The sequence below is a fragment of the Strigops habroptila genome, chromosome 20 (assembly GCF_004027225.2).
Source record: "Strigops habroptila isolate Jane chromosome 20, bStrHab1.2.pri, whole genome shotgun sequence".
NCBI lineage: Eukaryota > Metazoa > Chordata > Aves > Psittaciformes > Psittacidae > Strigops > Strigops habroptila.
The window spans coordinates 2,662,479-2,686,158 of record NC_044296.2 but is presented as its reverse complement, the minus strand read 5'-3'; the positions used below and the strand labels follow the sequence as shown (position 1 = coordinate 2,686,158).

At 42.4% G+C, this 23,680-nt stretch overlaps 1 protein-coding gene and 1 long non-coding RNA gene across 7 annotated transcripts in view; both read left to right on the top strand.

The window, feature by feature from the left end:
- AP3D1 (adaptor related protein complex 3 subunit delta 1) overlaps window positions 1-23,680 on the top strand; it is a 44,158-nt gene that overhangs the window by 3,989 nt on the left and 16,489 nt on the right. For all 6 annotated transcript variants that reach the window (XM_030509207.1, XM_030509212.1, XM_030509209.1 and 3 more), the window contains exons 2-14: window positions 11,195-11,290; window positions 11,976-12,056; window positions 12,793-12,873; window positions 14,645-14,752; window positions 15,112-15,241; window positions 16,586-16,725; window positions 16,998-17,071; window positions 18,873-18,922; window positions 20,546-20,595; window positions 21,014-21,062; window positions 21,845-21,990; window positions 22,388-22,536; window positions 22,630-22,860. In XM_030509207.1, coding sequence (XP_030365067.1) covers window positions 11,195-11,290; window positions 11,976-12,056; window positions 12,793-12,873; window positions 14,645-14,752; window positions 15,112-15,241; window positions 16,586-16,725; window positions 16,998-17,071; window positions 18,873-18,922; window positions 20,546-20,595; window positions 21,014-21,062; window positions 21,845-21,990; window positions 22,388-22,536; window positions 22,630-22,860 — 1,385 coding nt within the window. The remainder of the gene's footprint in view (window positions 1-11,194; window positions 11,291-11,975; window positions 12,057-12,792; window positions 12,874-14,644; window positions 14,753-15,111; window positions 15,242-16,585; window positions 16,726-16,997; window positions 17,072-18,872; window positions 18,923-20,545; window positions 20,596-21,013; window positions 21,063-21,844; window positions 21,991-22,387; window positions 22,537-22,629; window positions 22,861-23,680) is intronic.
- LOC115618066 lies at window positions 15,248-16,579 on the top strand. The gene is made up of 3 exons (XR_003994717.1): window positions 15,248-15,571; window positions 15,901-15,908; window positions 16,461-16,579. It is a non-coding gene; the product is annotated as an uncharacterized LOC115618066 (long non-coding RNA).

Sequence of the window (23,680 nt, the reverse complement as noted above, 5' to 3'; positions counted from 1 at the left end):
GGATAATCCTTTGATGTTATTTGGCTCTTTCATTTGCAGTTAAGAAGTTTGTTGTTTCCAACAAGGAAGCTACTGTCAGCTGCTGTGGTGAGAGGTTCCTTCAGAAAACTGAAATGATAAAATACAGAAACAGAGATGTTAAATGAGTGGTGCTTTGTCCTGTTCAGATCCTCTGTGTTTCAAGTGTTTTTGATTTGCTGGAGGACACTTAAGGGGGGAGAAGGGGTTAAATAACATCCTGTACAAGATGTCTCTGCACTTCTCTCATAACTTGAGAAAATTGCCTCCCTCTTCTGCCAGAGAATGTGGTGGTGTGTGCCACAGGGTTAGCCCTTCACGCTTTTGCTAATCAATACTTTCAAGAAAAAGGGTATTAAAAAGTTCACATCTTCTTGTGTGGAGTGTTTGGTGAGAAGTATCTCATAGCTGCTTTGCGTTTAAGAAGTTGCTTTATGCAGAAGCAAGTTAGAATAACGAAAGGAGCAATCGGTGTTTCTGATTTGGAAAAACTAAGAATTACTTTCAGGTACTAATACCATGCTAAATGAGAGGCATGTTGTGTGTCCGTGCTGTGACATAGGTGTTTCACTGCCCAGAGCCTGGCCTTACCAAACTGGCAGCTTGTCCTCACTTCTTAGCAACTGTTAGGTAAGGACAGTGCACTCATATTGCTGAAAACCCTTTTCCCCTAAAGAAAAGGCTGCTGTGCTCCACGGCACATTCCAGCTGCTTCTCTGAGCTGTTTTCAGACGAAATGGTGGCATAAGGAGTTTTGAGAAATCTTTTAAGGTCACAAAAGTCTTTTGGTCACAGCCTGTTGTGAAATGAGGCTAAAGACCATCTAATGCCATGGTCTTCCGACGGTTTGGCCTCTAGTCACTGTTGCAGTATTGGTATCTAATGGTAAAGGATATGGAATGGAACGTAATAAGGGAATTTTGAGGGATGCTAAAAAGCTTGTTGGTGCCCAAGAGTGAAAATCCAGCCCAACTGATAAGCAGCATGCAGTTCGTTGATGACAGACAGCTCCTTCAGGCGCTGCTGCTTGATCAGTTACTGCTTGTCATATGTGTGTTAATATCTTTGAAGGGAGCTCATTATTCCACCCACTTTCAAGTGGCTCTGGAGTTGCTATTGTTAATTCTTTGAGCGTGTGAATCACTGTAAAAGACAAAGTCGGATATAGAAACAATACACAAAGGAGGGTTGGATAAGGACCTCACACCAATGGGTAGAAAAGCAGAATAGTACTGGCCTCCAAGGTAGCAGGGCCCAGGGTGACAGTGTCCCTGCCTTACCTGCTGTGTCATGGAAAATGAAGGCCCTGGAGCCATGAACAAGAGCCAAGATGTGGGCATTTTCTTGTATGATTACAAGCAGATTGCAGCTGCGGCTTTGCATTAGTGCTGCCTTTCATTAGCTTCTTGCTTTCTCCTGTGTTAAACATTACTTAATTGGCTGTGTCACAAGTGGGGCTAATGCTTTGGTCCCAGTCTGGATTGTTTTGTAGCTGCCTCTTCTGAGGCTTTGAAGGGCTCCAGACAGATTGCTTTCTCCAGGGGAGAGGAAGAGCTTTCTGGTACCTCCTCCTAAGAAATGGAGTGCCCATTCACTGCACCTTTTGTGAGGCTAGTGGAAGAACAGCCAGAAAAATCAAAGTAGAACAGAAATACTAAGGACATTTCTGTACTGTGGCCATCTTCAGAGAGTTGTTTGATGCTTTTTGATGCAGATCTTTGTCCCAGTGCAAAGCACATAAAATGGAGTTTTGTGTGATTTCGTCTAATGTTGTCAGTGTCCACAAAAGTGACTGAAAAACCTCTTCTTCTATAATGTAGGTTAGTGAATATTGTCTGGTGTACAAAGAGTACCTTTAGGTTTCTCACTTAGAAGTGTTCTTTGGTAGCGTGTCCCGTTTCTGGTGCAATGTGAAGAGCAGCAAGGGAAGCATTGAAGGACATAGATCAGAAAGACCGAGTCATAGGACAAGTTACAAAGAAGCATTTGTGTTCCTTAGGTTATTAGAAAGCCTGATCGTTCATGCTGAAAAATAAAATGCTTCATTACCTAAAAGGGAGTCTGCTTAAATCCAGGTGGCAGGAGATATGAAGATACTTGAGTAAAAGACGCAGAAAACAACATGGTTAGTGGTAGTGTTGGAAGCTCATAAAGGTGGTTGAGTGCTCTGAAATAAGCAGCAGACATTCAAAACACCCAAAATACCTCTGAGTCCTGTGGAATCCTGGCATGTAACTGGGTGTGAAAACATGTTTGGTTCATACCAGGTACCTTCCCAGTCACTGGCCGTGGGCTGATCAAATGGAGTCTGAGACCTCATAGTTGAGTGCTGGGTCTCGTATTACCTGTTTCTTTTTTATTATTATTTCTTTTATGAGGTAGATGTTCAAACCTGTCAGCTTTTGCTGAGAGATGTGTGTGTTGAAGGTGTATAAAGGGAAGTAGGCATCATGGTGGATATGTTGAAGATTTCTTTTGGTGGGCTCAATTCCTCGTGGCAAATCCAGGATTCATAAGCTCGGTCACCTCCAGCTATCACAGTGTGACTAAGCTTCAGCCTTGAGAAATGTACCTTTGTTTAGTGGGCAGTACAGCAGGGAGTAGGTGAACAAATTTATCTTAATTACACAAATATTTGGTACCGAATTTAAGAAGTCCGTGATGGCCATGGAACAACATCTCTTTATTGGCCTTCCTACCTTTCCGTAACTGAAAAGAGCTCATAGCTTTGTGTAAATCAGTGTTACATCTTTGAAATGTTTTCAGTGTTATGTTTTGATATGGTATTAATAGATTGTCAAGCATCTTCTTTTAGGATATTTCCCTCTGAACTATGATTCCAGTCAGCTGAGTCTTGGAAACAACAGCTACTTGAGTTCCTTAGAAGAACGTGACTATTTCCTTGCACATACAACAAACCGCGTGCTTGTAACAGAGTCTGCCTTTATCAAAGCCTGGGGCTGTGCACAGAAATATGCCTGGAACTAAGAAATTGAAAAATCATAGAATCCCAGACTGGTTTGGGTTTGAAGGGACCTTAAAGCTCATCCAGCCCCAACCCCTGCCACGGGCAGGGACACCTTCCACTAGAGCAGGTTGCTCCAAGCCCCTGTGTCCAACCTGGCCTTGAACACTGCCAGGGATGGGGCAGCCACAGCTTCTCTGGGCACCCTGTGCCAGCGCCTCAGCACCCTCACAGGGAAGAGCTTCTGCCTAAGATCTAATCTAAATCACCCTAAATCTACTGTAAAAGTACTTGCAAAGCTTTTTGCATAGTAATGTAAAATAAATTTGAGCACATCTTGTGTTTGCAGGGATCTGACGCATCTCTCTGGTCTTAAAAGTTGTCTGCTCAGAGATGATTTAGGTAGCACAGGCCCCTGAGGAGTGTTTAATTGCTGTGCAATTAAATTAACAAATACTGTGATCAGACTGGAGTATTTCTATTCAGGGCCTGATCAGACTGGAGATATTCAAGGCCTTCTTTAGAGCCTTGCTGATGATACTTGCTTACTGATTTCTGCTGGACTCTTTGGGCTTTGCTATCTAATACCCACTTTGTTGCTGCGTAGCTGTGCTCTGGCTTCCAGCGTAGGTGCTCTTTGTGTGAATATTTCAGCTGTTCAGGGTCCTGTGGGGTTTCCTACAGTGCCTTATGGTGCTGTGGTGGTTGGTTTGGGGCTGTTTAGTGTCTGCTCTGAAACTGGAAGGTGCACACTGCTTGCACAGCATCTCTGTGAATTGTTAAAATGAGGTTCATAGGTTTATAGGCTTCATCACACTAAGTTCCTGTGGGTATGTGTAACTTCAGGAAACATTCAGAAAAGAAAAAAGTGTAAATTGATTTTTCACATTGTTCCAGCAGTGTCATTTGGCCAAAGGATTCTTGTTACCTCACTTCAGTTCTAATGGACAGGGGGCAGTGGGTCATGCATCATGGTTCCGATAAATAATACAGGTGAAGACTGTATTATTTATATATATATTTAGATATATATAGCTGCAAATGAAGTGGCAATGGTTCACCTTCATGCCTCCAGTGTTTATCACTGATGAGAACAATACATTGGTCTGAGATCTTAAGGCTACTTACAAGATGAATGAATAAATCCCTGGAAAGCTGGGTACCAAAGGCAAGCTAAGACATGTTGAAACATCTATAGCAATGCTGTTTCTCAACAGCTGAGTGAAAGATAGAGTTGGCTTTTTCATAATGCTTTTCAAGTTGTAACATGTTTTCTGGGTTCTTTATTGTATCTGACTACCCTTTGCACCATTTTATTTTGGCTGCTGTAAACCTGCTGAAATGAATGCTGTGCAATTTCTCAGTTACTACTTATACTTTGTTATGTGCTTACCTGCTTCACTTGCTTTATAGTTTTAGTTAAGGTGGTTGGGAGATTGCTACTGAGTGGGAGTGTGTGCTGTGCAATTCTTTTTCTATCCAGCCATCGGGTACCCTTAACAAAGGATCCTGTTACCTCAAATAGCCTTTTCTATGGTATTTAAATAATATTTTTAGATATGTATGACAGAAGTTACCATCTACTATGCTTTTCTCTGATGCTGTGTCCAAGGGAGTGGAAAGCAGCACGTTTTGTGCATTTATGCTCTTAGCTGTTACTTCAGTTGATTTACAATGTGCTGTCATGGCATGATGCTGGTCCTCCAGGTACTGTAGGTGTATAAATTCTATTGGACTATTTCAGTGGCATTTGTTGATGAGAAGTACTGCTTTTGGGGGGGTTGATACAAGCCTTGCAAGAGAGACGGATTTCTTTCCATCCGCGTAGGAGCTGGCAGCTCATCTGTGCTGCGCTTGTAACAGGATCTTCTGCTTGAAGCCCAAACTCAAAAGTTGCTTCACCCCCACAGGGTGTCTGTGGTGTAACTGCCTTTTGTGTTCAGCATCGTGGTCATGTCCCATGGCTTCTGTCCCATAGGGAGGATTTCTTGAGATTCTTTGGCGGGGTGCGGGGGGAGAGAGAGAAGGAAAAGAAGAGAGGGAAGGGCAGTTGTTGGAGCACTGTTCACTCGGAGCAGTGACATCTTACCCATGTGAGATCATCATGTGCTTGCACTCAACATGATTTCATGGAGCTTGTCTCAGTCCTACAAAAAATGATAAATCCTACATTGCTTAAAACACACGTCATATTTTGTGTTTATTTCAGTTATTTATTTTTATGTTCTACTTATTCCAAACTTTTTCTGGTTTAGAATGGGGTAGTTACACATTTATGTCAGATCATATCTTGCTCCTTGTGGTGTTCACTGTTGATCATCCTTTCCTTAATACACTATATTTAACCCTGAAAGTGCAAGAGAAACAGGGACTAATGTTCACTGGCACTTTGCTGTCTCATCTGGGTGGAAAGTTCTTTGCAGTTGCAGTAAGTGACAGGTTTGACTCTCAAATCAGCAGCAGCCCATCCCATAAATTGAGGCTGGGTCCTGACAAGGACTTTGGTGGAGGATTCTGCTGCGTTTGGCTTGCTGGATTTCATTCACGTATTGCTTGGGGCTTTTTGTGAACATCTCTGAAATCAGCAAATCCCAAATTCTGTCTTGGCCAGAGCTTGGAATAAAGTTGTAGTCTTTTTCAAAGTTAATTCAAAAAACATGGCTTGGGAAATGAAAAATCCTATGAACTGACATCTTGACTTCTCACCGTGACCCACTTTTCCCTTCCTCTCTTTCAAAAGGATTGCGGCTTTGGTTTGTGATACCTTCATTCTTATTTCAGCTACTCACACTCACTTGAATGCACATAGTTTCTAGATGAGGTCTTGGAATTCTTGAGGAATTTGGGTTTATTTGTGTATTTTGTTAATGGGTATAACATGCTTACTTCATCTGCTTGGTGGAACCATTAAGAAATGACAGTTCTGACTTTGTGCTGTATTCCCAGTTTGTTGGGTAATCACTGCTCACCTCTGCATGGGTTTAGCTGCACTGCTCTGAGTGTGTTCCTGTCACCTTCCTCCTTCTGCAGGATATGCAAGAGAAAACAACCACCCGAGTCCTTGCTGTAGTGTTTCATTAAGGAGCCTTTTCCACTGCGTTGGGAACGGCTCCTTTCCCACTTGGCAGCCTCGCAGGAATAAAAGAGCTCCTCTCAGCTCTTTTCCCATGTTATCGTATTGCCCTTCAGCTTCTGACTGCAGTCTCACAGCTTTGCCTCCGCTGCCGTCGTTCAGAGGAGGGTGTTCATCCCCTTAATGGCTCGGCTTCTTCTGGCTGCTCCAAGAGTGAAAGGCTGCCTTAGGATGGCCTTGCTTGCCTCCGGGATGTCCAGAGGTCTGTGAATATTGTAACTTAAAAGTGCTCCTCAGCTGACCGGCCAAAATGTAGGAGCGATGGAGTAGCCTCCTGGCAGGACTTCAAATAACACTGGCACAGAATTAGCGAGGAATTGGTAGTTAAGAAATATATTGATGGTCTTTTGCAGCACAGTTAATTCTATGATTCTATAATGAATACTGTGAGCATAAATGAACTGTGAAGCATTTTCCTTTTGCATTCCTTTCTTCATGGGATCTCAAAAGCATTTAAGGAAAAACTGAGCCAGTTGTATCCTAGGAAATATTTATTTTTAATTACCACACTAAGAAATAGCTGTATTTGGAGGATTTATGCAAAAACTATTAGTAAATCAATGCTGGGAAATGGCAAGATACCCACATTTTGTTTGCTTTCAGTATGTAAATGGTTTTGGTTTTTCTCCAAATACTGAGGCCTTGCTGAGTGACTGCCATTTCTTGTTCATCACGTGAAGTGGTTGTTCTTCCGTTTCGTGTCCACTCTGGCCCTGGTGAGCAACTTGCAGGCTGCAGCGTGGGGTGAAAATGCTTCAGTGCAGCCCATGTCCAGGGCTGTGCAGAGGTCAGTGATGCCACGGGCCAGAGCCCAGGGAAAAGTTCACCAAAGATCCACACACACCTACTTGTTTCCTTTGTATTTATGTAGATGGTAAATGTGGCAGTGAATCTGGTTGGGGTGGTTGGGTTTCAGATTTCAGAGTTAGACTAAATAGATCAGTTTTCTTCATATTGCTCATTCATGGCAGTGCTACTCCAGAGAGATTAACAAAAAGTTAATACCTGCTGATCCTTTAAAGCTTTCTATATATAGAGTCTTTCATTCCTTGTAGCCTTTTAGGATTTGAAGTACAGCTGTTTTGGAAGGACTTCTTTCTGCTCTTCAAAATCCCTGGAACAGGTTGCCCAAAGAAGTGGTAAATGCTTCATCCCTGGCAGTGTTCAAGGCCAGGTTGAATGGGGATTGGAGCAACCTGGTTTAGAGGATGGTGTCCCTGCCCAAGGCGGGGGGGTCAGAACTACATGATCTTAAGGTCCTTTTCAACCCAAACCATTCTGTGATTCTATGATTTTAGTTTCCGATCTGATTCTCAGTTCTGTGATAAACTTTTCCAGCAGTTGCTCATTAAGTGATTCAGAGCAGCCCTGCGGAGAAAGACTTGGGGGTGTTGGTCGATGAGAAACTGAACATGAACCGGCTTCAGTGTGCGCTCACAGCCCAGAAACCCCCCGTGTGCTGTGCTGCACCCCCAGAGTGTGAGCAGCAGGTCTTGGTGTGATCCGGCCCCTCTGCTCTGCTCTCATGAGACCCCACTTGCAGCACTGTGTGCGGTTCTGATGTCCTCAGCATAAGAAGGAGATGGAGCTGTTGGAGCAAGTCCAGAGGAGGCCATGAGGATGGTCAGGGGCTGGAGCACCTCCCGTATGGAGCCAGGCTGAGAACATTGGGGCTGTTGAGCCTGGAGAAGAGAAGCTGCGTGGAGACCTCAGTGCAGCTTCCAGTATCTGAAGGATGCTGGAGAAGGACTCTTCATCAGGGGCTGAAGTGACAGGACAAGGAGTGACGGTTTAAACTGAAACAGGGGAAGTTCAGGTTAGATATAAGGCAGAAGTTCTTCCCTGTGAGGGTGCTGAGGCACTGGCACAGGGTGCCCAGAGAAGCTGTGGCTGCCCCATCCCTGGCAGTGTTCAAGGCCAGGTTGGACACAGGGGCTTGGAGCAACCTGCTCTAGTGGAAGGTGTCCCTGTCCATGGCAGGGGGTTGGGACTGGATGAGCTTTAAGGTCCCTTCCAGCACAAACCAGGCTGGGATTCTGTGTCAGGCTCACTGGTAGGGAAGGGTTTGCCTGCAGGCTGCTGGGGCCATCGAGTGTGGCTGCTGACTCGGAGCCTGTGTTTGGCTGTGCTGGACTGGATGTTACTGAACTTCTCTGTTTTCTGGGGGTTTTATGTTTTGGGGTTTTTTTTCCCTTCCTGGTCCACAGTGGTTTGCATTCAACTTCCAAGGGGTCGCCAGGGAACTTAAGCTAATGTTTAAATAGTTTGTGGATAGATACTGTGGGAAATGATGATAATGCTTTCTGGTTATGGACATAAAGAACCTGTGTGTTAGTGTTCGGCACTGCGAACCAGTGCTGACCTTGCTGACCAAGATGTGGCAATGAGATACACAGGGGAAGGATTTGGTGACACTGTTCCAGCGTGCTCCTCTGGGCATAAAATATTCAAGGCGAGGTACAATGTATTTGTAGATCAGATGCATGTTGTAGACATTGTTTGTTCAGTGTCTTGGATCAAGTCTTGATCTTCTACTCTCAGATGTTGTTTTTTAGTTTAAACTTCCCATGGGAGCTGTCTGGACCTGAATCACACTCAGGTGAAGGGTTTAGAATCCCAAATCATCTGCTTCCGGGGAGGTGTCACCTGGACTCTATGCTGTTAAGCATTTTGGGGCAAGGCCATCTCTGGTTTTGGCAGATATGACTCACTTGCCCATATCCAGGAGGACAGGTGGGTACCTCCTTAGAGGAAGGGTTTGTTTGGTGTTTAGCACACTCTCCTGACATGAAAATTCCCTTTCCAAATACAGTATTTCTATCCCAAATACAGGCATTTAGGAATATCTTAAATTTCTTCAAGTAAATTCGTTTCCTGCTTTCTTCTGTCAGACCTTCTGAGTTGGGTTACACTGGAGAGCAGGGAAATGGGTCACACAGGAGCTCTGTGAAGGGCAAAAAAGACTATTAGTAGAAATCTCAAGATGACAAATGTGGTTCCACTTGAGCTTACCAGTGCCATGGAGGCACTGACCTGTGCCGTGGTTACACACTTACATCAGCCCTATCCCTCTGCAAGTCAAGGTATGAGACAAAAGCAGGTACATTATTCTGCTTCTATAGAAGCTGTTAAACCAGTGGAACTGCTGCTCCTTTGAGTTCTGTGTTCACCATGCACCCCCATGGTGGATTTTAACTCTGGGCTTACTAAACTCTGAATGATAGCAGCGTAAATTGTCATTACATGACTGCTGCTTGCAGTATGAAGTCCCTGCATTAAAATTCAGTTGCTGCCTCTCCTCACCTGACTCACTGCAGTGTCTCTCTGCACTACAGACCTTGTCCAATTTCTTTTTAATAAATAGCAGGTGACAGTAAAAAGAACTTTCTCTGCTTCTAGCAGCAAGCTTTTAGGGCTTGAAGCATGAGGAGCACCCTAGGGCATTTGTAAAAGCCCAAAAGAATGGTTGGGATAATACACAAAGTTGAGTGTAAATGTTAATTAAAGACAGGCCAGTGGATTTCTGTGTTGAAAATATCCTTTTGGTGGAAGGTAAGGATATTCAGGCAGGTTTTTATTTTGAAACCAGGTCATCTGTTTCTGACCTGGTTCCTTTGGCAGTTGATTGCGTTCTATGGAATGTGAAATGCCCTGGTGCATGTGTGGCTTTCTAAAGAGAGATTATTTATCTGCATTTAACGATTTCTGTAGTGGATACCTTCAGTACTTAAACCATAACTAACTGTGAACTGAAAGGATCTCTGCCTGAGCTAACCCTACTTGAAGATACCTGTACAGATTTTACTCTATAAATCATGCATTTGCCACATCCCTCCCACAAGCACATGTGATTGTTTGGAAAGAAATGAAGGACCAATATTTCAATGGAAATACTGTGACATCTGGCTCTCTGAATCGCAGGGAATTCGTACAAATAACTGTTGCTTATCAAAATGTGTAAATGGCACAATCAGTCATCCCAGTCCTGAACCAGGGAGGGGGTTGTCCTTGTCTTGGGTGGGATAGATGCCAAGGGTTATAGCTGGGTGTTTGTATGTTCTGCATGAGATCTGTGCTGTGTCCCTTGAGGTGTGAGGATGTGGACCTGTTAGAGCGAGTCCAGAGGAGGCCACGGAGGTGCTGTGAGGGCTGGAGCAGCTCTGCTCTGGAGCCAGGCTGAGAGAGCTGGGCTGGGGCAGCCTGGAGAAGAGAAGGCTCCTGAAGGGGAGACCTTAGAGCAGCTCCAGTGCCTAAAGGGGCTCCAGGAAACCTGGAGAGGGGCTTTGGACAAGGGCCTGCAGGGACAGGACAAGGGGAATGGCTTTAACCTGCCAGAGGGGAGACTGAGATGAGCTCTTAGACAGTAGTTCTTCCCTGTGAGGGTGCTGAGGCGCTGGCACAGGGTGCCCAGAGAAGCTGTGGCTGCCCCATCCCTGGCAGTGTTCAAGGCCAGGTTGGACACAGGGGCTTGGAGCAACCTGCTCTAGTGGAAGGTGTCCCTGCCCATGGCAGGGGGTTGGAACTGGATGAGCTTTAAAGCCCTCTCCAACCTAAACCACATTATGAGTCTTGACTGTTGTGTTGTTTGCAGTGCCATCCAAATACAGCGTGCCCAAAAAAAAAAGAGTAACTCATAGAGTGCGTTTTCATCAGTCACTTTAAATTTGTGGGCTATTAATAGTGTTTGACATAGTTTTTTCTAGACTTGCAATCATCTCTGACTTCCCATTGAGGTGAGTGACCAGTGTGTGTTCCAGGGATGGTGGAACTCAGGGTTTTGTTCAGACCCCATAGTACGTGATGGAACAAATCTTTGGAACTCGAGTTGTGGACTCAGGAGTGTAATTGTGAGGGAGAAGGGAAACCACTGAAGAAATATCTCAGAGTGCTTTTGTGTTTGTAATAGAATTGTGATGTTTCTTGGTAATGAGTAGTTTCATCAATCAAGTGCTTACCTAAATAGCGTGTGTGAGATTCGGTGCTTGCATGTGATGAGTTCTGCTGCTTCTCCCCACTAACATGCTGCAAATCTCCAGAACTGGTAAATGAGCACTAATTTGTGTCTGTTTTTTCCTCAGGCAAAATACATCTCCCAGTGCATTGATGAAATCAAGCAGGAGCTCAAGCAGGATAACATTGCAGTGAAGGCAAATGCAGTCTGCAAACTTACATACGTAAGTGCCTGGGTTACTCTGCAATCCCATCTTTGGGTTTGTACTGCTGACTGGGAGCCAATCTCTGATCTGGGTGCTTGCTCTTCTCAGACTGGTGCAGGTGAAGATGCTCCCACGTGTGCCTGAGAGCAGAGGCTGCACGTTCCCATCCTGTTCATTGTGCTGGCACTAGGATTGGTGCAATTGTATTTTGTTGAGTTAGCTCAAGATGCTGCTCTGATTTAAAATGAACCCGATTTTAAAAAGTTGTTTTCAGCTGGGTTGTTTCTTATCAAATAGTTGCCTGAGCCCTTGGAACTGGTTGTTTCTCTTTATGCTGTCCTTTGTTGAGGAGGGGAATACTGTTAAAGAATTACTTTAGTGCTTCTGTTCTGGGTTTTATTAAAAAAACCAAAAAAAAACCCCCCCAAAAAACCCCCAGGAACCTCACCCCTTCCCCAGTGTTCATATCACTGTGTGTTACCTGCAATTAATGCAGACTGTTTAAATCTTGCTTCTGGTGGAACATCAAGGCTTGTTTCCCTTACTGTGAGTGGTGTAGAATGTAACATTCCTCATGCGCTTGAGAAATCTTGTAGTATTATTTTTGGCCTCTTGTTACATCTTCACTTTTGTGAGGAGCCTTGACCTATTTTCTGGAGTCTCTTGTTTCAGAAGGTTGTTATCTTGGCTTCTCTGCTCACAGTTACAGATGCTGGGCTACGACATCAGTTGGGCTGCTTTCAACATCATCGAAGTCATGAGTGCATCAAAGTTTACATTCAAAGTGAGTTCTCTGTGTAGCTACAGCTGTACCAGCCAAGCTGTGTTTGAGTGCATTGCGACATCATCTTTTGGTTTGCTTTCTTCAATACAGAAGGGAAGCAACTAGTCATTGTTTCAGACACGGGTAATACTTTGCCTGCTCAGCTAGCCTTTTTCTACCAGATGTTTGGCAATACCTATGTATCTTTCATGAAGAATCGGGGTATTTTTATGTGAAGGCCCCCTAAGATTCCTTGTAGCAGGCGTATTTTGGAAGAGTTTTATGATGTTTCTTTAAGAGTTTTGTTCATGCTTTGTGTTGCCGACCTTTTTCACTGAACAGGGTGGGATGTTGTTGTTTAAGGAATACTTTCCAAATTGGGCTTTAGTACCTGAAGGTCAGGAGTCAACACAGACAAAATAAATCTAATGTTCTCCATTCCTTCTACTGACAATCCTACCTTATTTCTACATCTTTGGGGTCACTGAATCTCTATCTTCTAACAAAGTAGAGAAGGTGAAGCTAGTTTTATTATCCTTAAGATGTATTATCCCTAGAGATGTTGCTTCTCTGAGATTATTCTTTCCTGATATAAACCCTCTTTTCTAGAGAGCCTTGTCATGCCTCTTCTGTTATACAAACCTCCTGTTAATTGTTCATCTTTTTAATACTGGTTTTGAAGCTGCCATTTGTTGTTCATCTAAACATTGTCTAAAATGACTTTACAAATGTTGCTTTTCCTCTTTGCCTTTTGCAGCGCATCGGTTACCTCGCGGCCTCTCAGTGCTTTCATGAAGGGACTGATGTCATCATGTTGACTACAAATCAGATCCGAAAGGTGAACTCTTCAGTCCTTATTTTTTGTCTTGCATTGTCTCCCTGGTTGTATTTTCAGACCTGTATCAAGTAATTTCTAGGAATATAAAGGTGTTTGAGTAGGATTCTGTTCACTTGGTTTACAATCTGCTCTCATTCCAAAAGCTGAAGGATTAATGAAACACTTCAGAGCTGTCCATAGACTTTCCTTGTGCTGTCTCACACCAGCTCTCTGTTCATTCAACACAGTGACAATGAGAACCTTTGGTACTATTACCAGGCTCTTAGGCAGCCCTTAAAATAATGTAGTGGATCAGAAAAATGTCCCAATTCCTGAAGTAAAATGAGCAGTCACCTGGCTCCACAGATTTTCTGTCTGTGAGGGTCCGTTTTCTTCTGGTAATAAGCTTTTTACATTTTTGGTGTAATTGTGTGTAGAAGTGGTGAAGAGTGTATGTAAAGTTGTGTTCTGTATTCATGTACCAAAGTGTGTTGTATTCATTCTCATAGGGCTTTGTGACTTGAATTTTTCCTGAGTTATTGGGTTGCAGCATTCTTTTTTCCTACTCTTCAGATTACAGATCTATTTTCAAAGCTCTTAAGTTTCATTTTTTAAATTATCACCCCTTTAAAACTTGACTGATCCAATAAAAGGTGTGCCTGTATTTTTACCATCTAAGTAGTTAGAATATTTTATACTTGCTTAAAAAAGATCAGTGGGATGTCATCCTGTGTCTTTCCTAAATAACTGGTGCTTTTCCCTTCATCTTTTAAACTATTCTGCTCTGAAAAGTGCATATCTTTAATAATGTCCAACCATTTTCTTTATTATGGAGACTATTATACTAAATTTCAGTCACTTACTGGGCTACCCCTTCCTATTGTGCCTTGAGGTTTTTACCTTAAAGCATCTTTATGCCTTTTCAAGTTTCATTGGTCTAGCAACTTTGTATTTTAAGGGTTTATCAGTTCTAAAAATCTGTTAAAGCTGGAATGAACTGCAGTTTTGTTGCTCCTGAAGAAGTCGATTTCATTATTCTCAAAGTAGGATCTGATTTCCTACCACCTGCAAAACGTTTTAAAATAGGGTGCAAATGGCAGAGAACCCTGAAGGCCTGACTCTGCTTAACTCCCCTAAAGCAGCCTCCATGTACACGTGAACCTGGGCGGATACTTGAACACAGTCAGATATGAACATTAATATTGTTAAGAGTCTGAAGCTTAGAAATACCTGAAACACAATGTAGGACTATGCAGGATACAAATAAGCCCAAGGAGACTTGACCAATGAAATGTATGTCCCACCCAGCTTGTGTTATATCTTTATGGATGGTGCTGCCAACAGCTTGGAAGGGAAGTAATCTCATTTCTCTGATAGATGAAGCTATTCACTCACTGTTAAGCATTCAACAAGCTGATGACAGTTGGGCTTTGACCTGGCAGGGCTAGTATTTAATACCAGGTTTTTAGGACTTTAGAGATGTTCATGATTATGTCAAGAGTTTTAAAATCTTATTTCCCATCCTGAAATACCACCAGGGGACGGTGTCTCTAATTGCTCTAATGCTGCAGTGTGCAGCTATTGTTTAATTAGGATTAATTATGCCCATTATTAAGCCCAGGCTGGCTACATTTTACAGGTGTTGGAGGCCATTCCTGTTAAGAGGTGACAAATCCTCCCGTGAAGTAGAGCTCTGCTTCATGTGTATTGAGTGAACAACATTGGTCTGAGAATATTGTTGCTCAACATCCTGTGTGATCTTAAATTTTTGAGCCCATTTTTCCTTTTCTAGGATCTCAGTAGCCCTAACCAGTATGATACTGGAGTTGCACTGACTGGCTTGTCCTGTTTTGTTACTCCAGATCTTGCCAGGGACTTGGCAAATGACATCATGACACTGGTGAGTTGATGAGATTGAAATCACTTTTTCCTGTCATTAAAGAATGTGAAATAGTTCAAATCTGGTAAATAGCTGTTAAATTTAGAACTATTCCATGTGAAAACTGATGCTTTGTTCTTGTGCGGTTTTCGGGGAACCTTTACAGACCTTAGTTAGCTCAAGAGGATTACCTCAACTATTGCTGTTATTTCTGGTGATAACTGACACTATTTTGCTCTCCCCTCAAAGCTGAGTGTTCAGAAAGTAGTTGAGTCTCCCAGAAAGAAATTTTGAGAGAGTAGAGTGGACATAAGGACCTTGAGAAGAACTCTGGAAACACAGATTTGCTAAGAGCCTGACTGCAATTGTTTCATGAACAGATGTCTCATACAAAGCCTTACATCAGGAAGAAGGCAGTGTTAATCATGTACAAAGTGTTTCTGAAATACCCAGAGTCCCTCCGTCCCGCATTTCCTCGCCTTAAAGAGAAACTTGAAGATCCAGATCCTGGTGAGTGGATTTTAGGGAATTACTTCTGCTCCAAAGCATGTAGGTATATCTGCTTTTAGAACTTGTGGAGAGGAGAATACATGGGAAATGCTGTAATCATCTTTTGGGTGCTGGTTGGCCTGTTTAGTAGGTAGATGAGCACATAAGAGTTTTGACAGATGCTGCCATATTAAAAATCCATTCTTTAAAATGCCATTAAAATTATTACTTCAAACATGAAGCTGTTGAAGCTGTATCAGTGGATTAACTTTTCATGGGGCTAAGCTACTTAATGGTTTGTTTGTTACTTACCTTGGCTATTGAAAATACTTCAGGGTTTGGGGTTTTGTTGTTTTCTGTTCTCTTTTACAAAGCTGCAGCTATTGGCTTGCAGTGGATGCATTGAGAATTACTTCAGGTCACTTAGTTGGAGTTTATTCCTCATACTTCAGATTTGAACTTTGAGTCCAGACTGTTCTTTAGGCCCTTCAGTGCACTGTGTCGGTGCAATTCCACTCCAGCACAGGGAACTTGCAATTGTTCCGTATCATGCTCACACTTCTCCGCCTTCCTGAAGGTGCTGGTCTTCCCTCCCTGCACCAAAACACTGCACGCTTGGTTCAAGAATTTGGTGTGTGATGCAGTTCAGTGATCTCCAGTTGATTTGCATTTGTGTTTAGAGGGAGAAGTTTCCTTGCATGTACTGGACTGATTTGGTGTGGGCATGTGAGGGTTATCTTCCGGGGTCAATGTTTTTAAAGAAAGCAAAGCACACACCCCCTCTACCTGCAAAGAGGAAGGAAATACCTGTGATGCTTTGTGGAGAAAGGACTGCTCTCTGCTAGAAAACCCAGACTATCTACATGAAAAGATTCCAAATTGAGAACAGTCAATTTAGAGGCTGAGCAGTTAGAAGGGAATGAACTTGGCCAGTCAGATTGTTTAAAGATTCTTTTTTGTGTGTGTTGTATTTATGTCTGAATAGCATATTTGAAAGAAGGGGTGTTTGGGAAACATCATGGTGGCTAGGATTATAATGTTGGCTGTGCCCACAAACAAGCTATCCACAGTAAAGGGGAGAGGAGGTTGGCAGTGTCCTGTTCTTTCTAATACTGGACCCAAAGCAGATGCCCCGTTTGCTGATGTATTAGAAAATAGCCCAAATAAATAAAATACTTTCTCAGTTTGTTTTTGCATTCTTGTGTTTAGCTCACTGCCTCACCTGGGGGGGCGGGGGGAGCTAATGAGGCTGATCCATTCCTTTTGGATCTTTAGCTGCTCTCATTCTGGGGGTTCTGCACTAGAAACTTCAATTACAATGAAGGTGTTGATGAGATTTCTGCTTTTCCCACCTCTCTTTCCCAGGTGTGCAGTCTGCTGCAGTAAATGTTATTTGTGAGCTGGCTCGACGCAATCCCAAGAACTACCTTTCCCTTGCTCCCCTCTTCTTCAAGCTGATGACGTCCTCTACCAATAATTGGGTTCTCATTAAAATTATAAAACTGGCAAGTATTCTGGATGTGTGTTTGCAGGATTGGGGCTCTCGTTGAAACACCTTGGGTGCAAAAATAGATTTCTTGCTTGGAGGTATAGTTACCATGAAATCCCAATAAAAAGAAACCAGGGATATCTTCTAATGTTTGTGAACATAACCCAAGAGAGAAAAAGATTTCAACATAGCTTGGTTTAGATATAATGAGCTGCAATTGAAATAATGTTTTTATACTGTTTGAAAACAGCTATTAAATTACTTTCTTGTCTGCACTTTTTTTAATAGTTTGGTGCTCTTACTCCATTAGAACCTAGGCTGGGGAAGAAGTTGATTGAGCCTCTGACCAACCTCATCCATAGGTATGTATGAGAGATGTCACTTCCTTCACTCAGGATTGGTGAAGTGCCTGTTAGGTAGGTCTGTCAAACACTTGTTGAGTGTCAATATATTGGCTTCAAGTATCAAAAGTTAATCACATCAGGACTATTTCTGAAAAACCCAAGTGAGATAAAACTCCCTAAAGGAAAGTCTTTGGGTGTCTTGAGTGTCAGCATGACTTTCTCCAAAGCACACATGAAAGTTGGAGCAATTTGCTTTCCTTTCACTTCATTTTAAGCCAGAGATGACTATGGGAGTTATATAAAAACACTGGCTTAAAAGAGGCTCAGCTGCATGTTTGCCTCTTCTGTTTACCTCCACACATTTGGTTCTTGACTTTTTTGGGAGTGCCTTACCCACCAAAGCAGCATGACAAGGAGTATATTGAAGTTCTTGCTTATGCCTTTGACAGACATGTTTTGGAAGAGGTTCCTTTTAATATATGTCCTAAATACGGATTGGATAAATTTGAAGCTATTTCTTTGTCCCTTGTTAAAGCTGGTTCGTAGTGTTGTTTAGGGTTTAATTCTGAACTGAAACCAGAAAGTAGATGTCTTGGAGGGAATACATCTATTTTTGCAGTTATGAGAACAAAGTGTGACCTTTTGAGGAGTTAGTTAAAAGGTTCATTTCTCTTCACATCGCAGAGCAAGAAGATGGATGGGAATGAATGAATTTTAAATGGATATCTGTGTAGCCATGAGAGCAGCTCAAGCCAAACAGTTTCTGTCTATCCTCCTCGTTTACCTTTAAGGCTGATTCAGAGCAGACCATCCAGCAGCCTTGAATGCAAATACCTAAACAGGGGTTTTTCAGCAGTGACAAGTAGATACAAATTCACCAGAAACAGCAGGAAGATGGACTGTATGTCTCCAATCCTGCCTCTACTTTCTCTCCCCAATTCCCACAGTAGTCATTAATTTTATTGTTTGTGAGGACTTAACTCTTTTTAGTTTGGTCTCCATTCAGTCAGTGGGGATCTCGTATCACTTCAACACAAGCCAGGCCACCCCTGACCCTCATGAAGTGCACAGGGAACAAAACTGTTGGTCTTTGAACGTGCTGGAGTCAGATATGCAGTGTGCTGAGTGACCTTCACGGTATCGCTGCTGACGTCTGCCTCCAGAGCTGTTTGCTCATTGCTTCTGCAGTCTGCTCCTTTGTTACTTGTGTGGTTCACTGTGTTTCCCTCTTGTGTAGATCAGGATTTGTAAGTGGCTCTGAAATCCTCAGAATTGCACTGCGTGTGTGTTCAGCTGGCAAAAGTTGTCTTGAATTTAATTTTTGGGGCAAATCGTATGTTGAAAATGGGTTGCTCACTTATAGGGAGGAGCAAGTGTGTACCTGCACACCAGAGGAGTCTGCTGCTTATGTGTGACTTGTTCCCTTTGGGAGGGAGACTTGAAGTTCTCCGTCTGCTGCCTTATTTTTGACCTTGGACAGAGAATTTAATTTGATCCTTGGACAAGATTGCTTCAGTGCTCTGTAGCTGGTGCTGAGGTTTGGAGTAACCACTTCCTTCCCTGTTCCTTGTGTTACAGTGCTGGTACTTGCTGCTTCTCCAAGATTGTTTTCTAAACATTCAGTTTAAAATGAATGTTTGTTCCTTCCCTCAACAGTTTTTAAGTGAGAATCATTTCATCTAGTTTGAAGGTACATGGAGCAGAATACTGCCAACTTCTTGTGTAACTAAAGGTGTTAACTAGCTCCAAGATACTGCTGACAACTCTTCAAAATGTGCCAGTTTTATTCCTTATTTAAAATACTTGATTTCTGTTTCAGCACTTCAGCCATGTCTCTCTTATATGAATGTGTGAACACAGTAATAGCAGGTGAGAACTGAAATTTGTAACTTAGAAAAAAACATGATGAACTTTGTCATCAATTAACACCATCTGTAAACCTTTTTTAACTTAATGTATTTTATAACTGAAATAAGTCACCTGGCAAATGTTGGTATGTGTTACTGCATAACTGTCACTGAAATCCTCTGTTATCAGTGAAGGCTAAGTTACTACAGCCACATTGTATTTACTAAAGGCTGAAAATATGAACAATGAGTGATTATTTATGTGCAAGATCCTAAATGTTGTTAGAACTATGAAGTAAACCAGCAGCAGAGTTTAAAAAAGACTGATGCCTCATGGAGATTTTGACCAAGTTTTCTTACGTGATGAAGGAGCAGACTTATTTTTTTTAATTTTCTGATTTCACAGCTTAAAATCCTGATGTAATTCCTTAAAGGAGGTCATTGGAATCATTGATTAACAGTTTCAGTTTCTGGAGAAGGGATGCAAACTCCATAATAGGGAGTGAGACAGAAACAAAGGCAGAAAGGGATAACACAGTATTGCTGCTCAGACTTGGCACTTTTGCTGTCTTAGTGTGGAAGTGGAAGGTTATTGACATCCACAGTTGGGCCATAAGCCTGTCTCTTGTGTGTAGTTTGGATAATGATGCAGGAACTTGCTGTACTGGGTCGGTTCAAAGAGGAAAGGGTGATCTGTCACTCACTTCTCAATCGTTCGTTCCTGGAGGGAAATGTGAGATGACATTATAATGGGGGAAAAATTACCATAGAGGTTCATTCTGTTGTGGATCAGTGTGTGCTTCCCTGAGATAGAGCAGGGTGATTCTGTGGATTAAAGGGAAATTCACACCCCCAGGACACCTCAGGGGCTGTAATGCAAAGCTCAGATTCAGAAGATGAGATGAGAAGCTGTGTGTGCCTGCATTAGAGCAGCACCTTGCACCTACCAGCTCTCTTCATGACCCGAAACAAGGGCATCCAACCTGCCTTCTCTGAAATGGAGCCCTCATTATAGAGAGCAAAATGCCACTGTACTTACTAGTCAGCAAGGTCAGCCTGTGTGGCTTGCTCAGCATTGGTGTTGGCTTGGCTGTGCTGTTTAACAGCAGCAGTTATCAGGGTAACAGCACCTCTTCTGCAGGGCCATGTGCTGCCAGAGCTTTACAGACATCCAATGGAATCAACAAGGGGACCTGATTTGTGCCTCCAGTCTCTTGCTGGCTTGATTAAATCTAATTACATTAAACTCCAGGATCCATTGGTGCATCTCATTACATTAGGAAGGTGCATGTGTAAAAAAATTCAGCTATACAGTAGCTGATGACACGTTTAGAGTCTTGGCTGCTACGTGATAGCAGTAAACCAAACCTTAATGAGAGCAAAACGTAATGAAAAGCAGCTTTGACCTGGCTGTTGCAGCAGTTCGTACCTTCACGCTGCTATTCTCTGCACTACTGTTATTACTCTTGAAGAATATGAAACTCTAGTTTGTGTCGCAACTTTCTCCCCCCAAAAATCTAAGCAAACAGAGAAACCACAAAATAAACTGGCATCTTTCCTTGTGAGCTGAGCTGGCTGTTGACTTATAGTGTTGCATTCATTCAGAACACAGGAATACTAACTGAAATGTGTGCTTGTGTTTCAGTTTTGATCTCTCTGTCCTCTGGGATGCCTAATCACAGTGCTAGCATCCAGGTACAGCACTGGGGTTTGGTGGGGGCTGTTTGTTCTGCTCTACTGTGTAACACCAAGTGCCGTGAGGAAGCTGGATTATGTTCCTCTGCCAGAAGTTAAAGCAGTAGCTCCCTGAAGCACTCTTGCTCAGGTGGAGTCCTACAGACTGAAGCATTTCCTATATAAATTCTCTAATTTCCTTTGCTCTAGAATAAAGATTCTTCTCGTTTAGTTTTCCTAACCCTTATTCAGCTGCTGCTGTCAATACAATCATGCAGAGGTTCCTTTTGTTTCGAAATCTGTTCATGTACAGGACCCTCTTACCTAGAGGCCTGGGTCTTGGTCAGAATGCTTCCTGCTGTATTGAGTACACATTAATGTCTTTTAATTAAGACTTTTAAGGCTTGGAATAACCATGATGTGGTCTTTTTTTTTTCAGCTTTGTGTTCAGAAGTTAAGGATATTGATAGAAGATTCTGACCAGAACTGTAAGTATGTTGCATGTCTTCATGGAAGCTTTTAGCAACCAACCACTGGGGAGAAATTGCAGTGGTCGGAGAGGCAGGAGCTGTTCCTCCAAACAGCTTGTTCAGTGTTGTTCTGCCCGGTATGTCATGGAGATAATTTTTGATAGTGAGCACTTCTTTATAATGAGCTTTTTAAAAAACAAATTTAATTGTTACTGCTCTTTGTGGTCTTGTAAATGTAAACCAGTTCTCTGTCCCTGCTTGGGGTTTTCCCTTTGTGTAAACTTGCTGCTTGGAAAGTAGCGAGGGGTATTTGGCAGTGTAAGCATACTAGTAAAATGCAAAAGTGAGTGCTTACTTATTTTAGTGACTACAAAGAGCACTGTGAAACCCTTTTTCGTACAAACCTTCTTCCTGATGTCTGAATTTTTTCCATTGAGAATAGGGCTCCTACTTAAAACACCAATCTTCAGTGCTTTTAAAGCTGTGTTCATTCTGGGATGCCTGTACTCAAGCCCTATAGTTTCTATCAAATACATATTTTTAAATCACTGATAAAACTTGAGATGCAAGATGACTGTGAATAAGATTATATATGTAATTATGCGCCTTTATGTGGGATTATGAAATTAAAGACCGTATTCTGTGATGCACTGTTTCTCAAAAATGCTTTTTCTCATCATAGATTTTTATTCAAGTGTATTGAAGTTGCTTTCAGTAGAAGCACGTGGTATCAAGATTTCATGCTCAACACAAAACAGTGTTTCTATATTTGGAAAGAAGTTTTATTTTGTCTTTCACAGTGAAATACCTGGGACTGTTAGCTATGTCCAAAATCCTGAAAACACATCCGAAGTCAGTTCAGTCTCACAAGGATCTCATTCTCCAGTGTTTGGATGACAAAGATGAGTCTATCCGACTTAGAGCTTTAGATCTCCTGTATGGCATGGTATGTTGCTGCATGTATTTCCTTTCCTCTCTACCCCTATGACCTTTTAGGAGGCTGACGCTTACAAAAACCCATGCAACTTCCTCTTCCCTTCTCCCCAGTAGTCTTGTGATAACAACTCCCTGATTGTTTCTGGCACTTATGATAAGTCAAACATCTGACACAGCATGGTTTTGCATGCTTGTACTGGCTCTTCTTTAATAACAACATCGAAAAGAGATTAACAGGTTCCTTTTTGGAGTGACTGAAGCTGGGGCGTAGAGGGGTGGTTCTGATTCCTTGTTAACACATGACACAGGCCCATCAAATAGTTGGCAGGTGCTTTAATGGAATTAGAAGGACTTGACAGTATGGGAAATGGCTGTTGTAGTTCAACCCTTCAACAACTCTTTAACAGGTATCAAAGAAGAACTTGATGGAGATAGTGAAGAAACTGATGATTCATGTGGATAAAGCGGAAGGGACGACGTACCGGGATGAGCTGCTGACCAAAATCATAGATATTTGTAGTCAGTCCAATTATCAGTATATCACAAATTTTGAATGGTCAGTGGTTTTATGTGTCATTTTTTGAGATCATCAGCAATGGTAACACTTGATTGTCTGCTGATCAAATTGCATCCCTTTCACTTTTTGTAGGTACATCAGCATCTTGGTGGAGCTGACCCGACTGGAAGGCACACGGCATGGGCACCTTATAGCAGCTCAGATGTTAGATGTAGCCATCAGAGTTAAAGCTATTCGTAAATTTGCAGTTTCTCAAATGGCCATGCTTCTGGACAATGCTCATCTCATAGCCAGCAACACCCAGAGAAATGGGATCTGTGAGGTGCTTTATGCTGCTGCTTGGATATGTGGGGAGTTCTCTGAGTAAGTGCAAACACAAAACCTGACACGCTTTGAGTGGCTTCTTTCAGGCAAAGATTCTGGTCACTGAAATGTGTTTTTGGGAAGGATAGTTCAGAATATGCACCCTGAAGCTAACAAAATGATTGCTTCTTTCCTGCTCCTTTAGCCCACAGACCACTCAGCTGTTTCTAGCCAAGACAGATACTTCACTGTGAATATCTGGTCTTTTTTCTTGTCTCTGTAGTCCTGCCCACTCATGCAGGAAGGCATAGTTGTGAGTATAAGCTGCAAGGGCTTAAGACTTTGAAGGAACTCCTTAATCATTAAGGTCTAATCCTGCTTGTGTCATAAGGAGGATGTCCAGTCATCATGTTCTGACTGAATCAGTTTTTACTCTCCTCCCTGTTTTGCCCTTACTGAAAGGTTTTTGCAGAACCTAATCTTCCTGAGATTTAGAAGTCATTTTTTTTTTTTGCTCAAAACTTCTCTGTTCCCACAGTAGCACAATTTTCCTTGTTCTTATATCAACATTGTCTTTTAGCTTAAATAGATGGGTTTTGTCTCTTGGATGTGTGTGCAGATACACATGCTCATTTTGGTAAGTTGGCCAGAGCATATACTGTAGTCTCCCTTTATCATCTGGCTTGGTGTCTCTTCTTGTAATTGCCACTCTGAACACTGGTTCCAGTTTAAGTTCACATAGTAAGTGTGGTATTTTTTAGGGAACACTGATGCAGCTCAAATCTTGATCTAATTAAAGAAGTCCTGCAAAGAAAAGTGTAGATTAAGAAGCAAGAGAACATACTCTCTGTTTTCAGTTTGATCACATTTTCAAAATGGA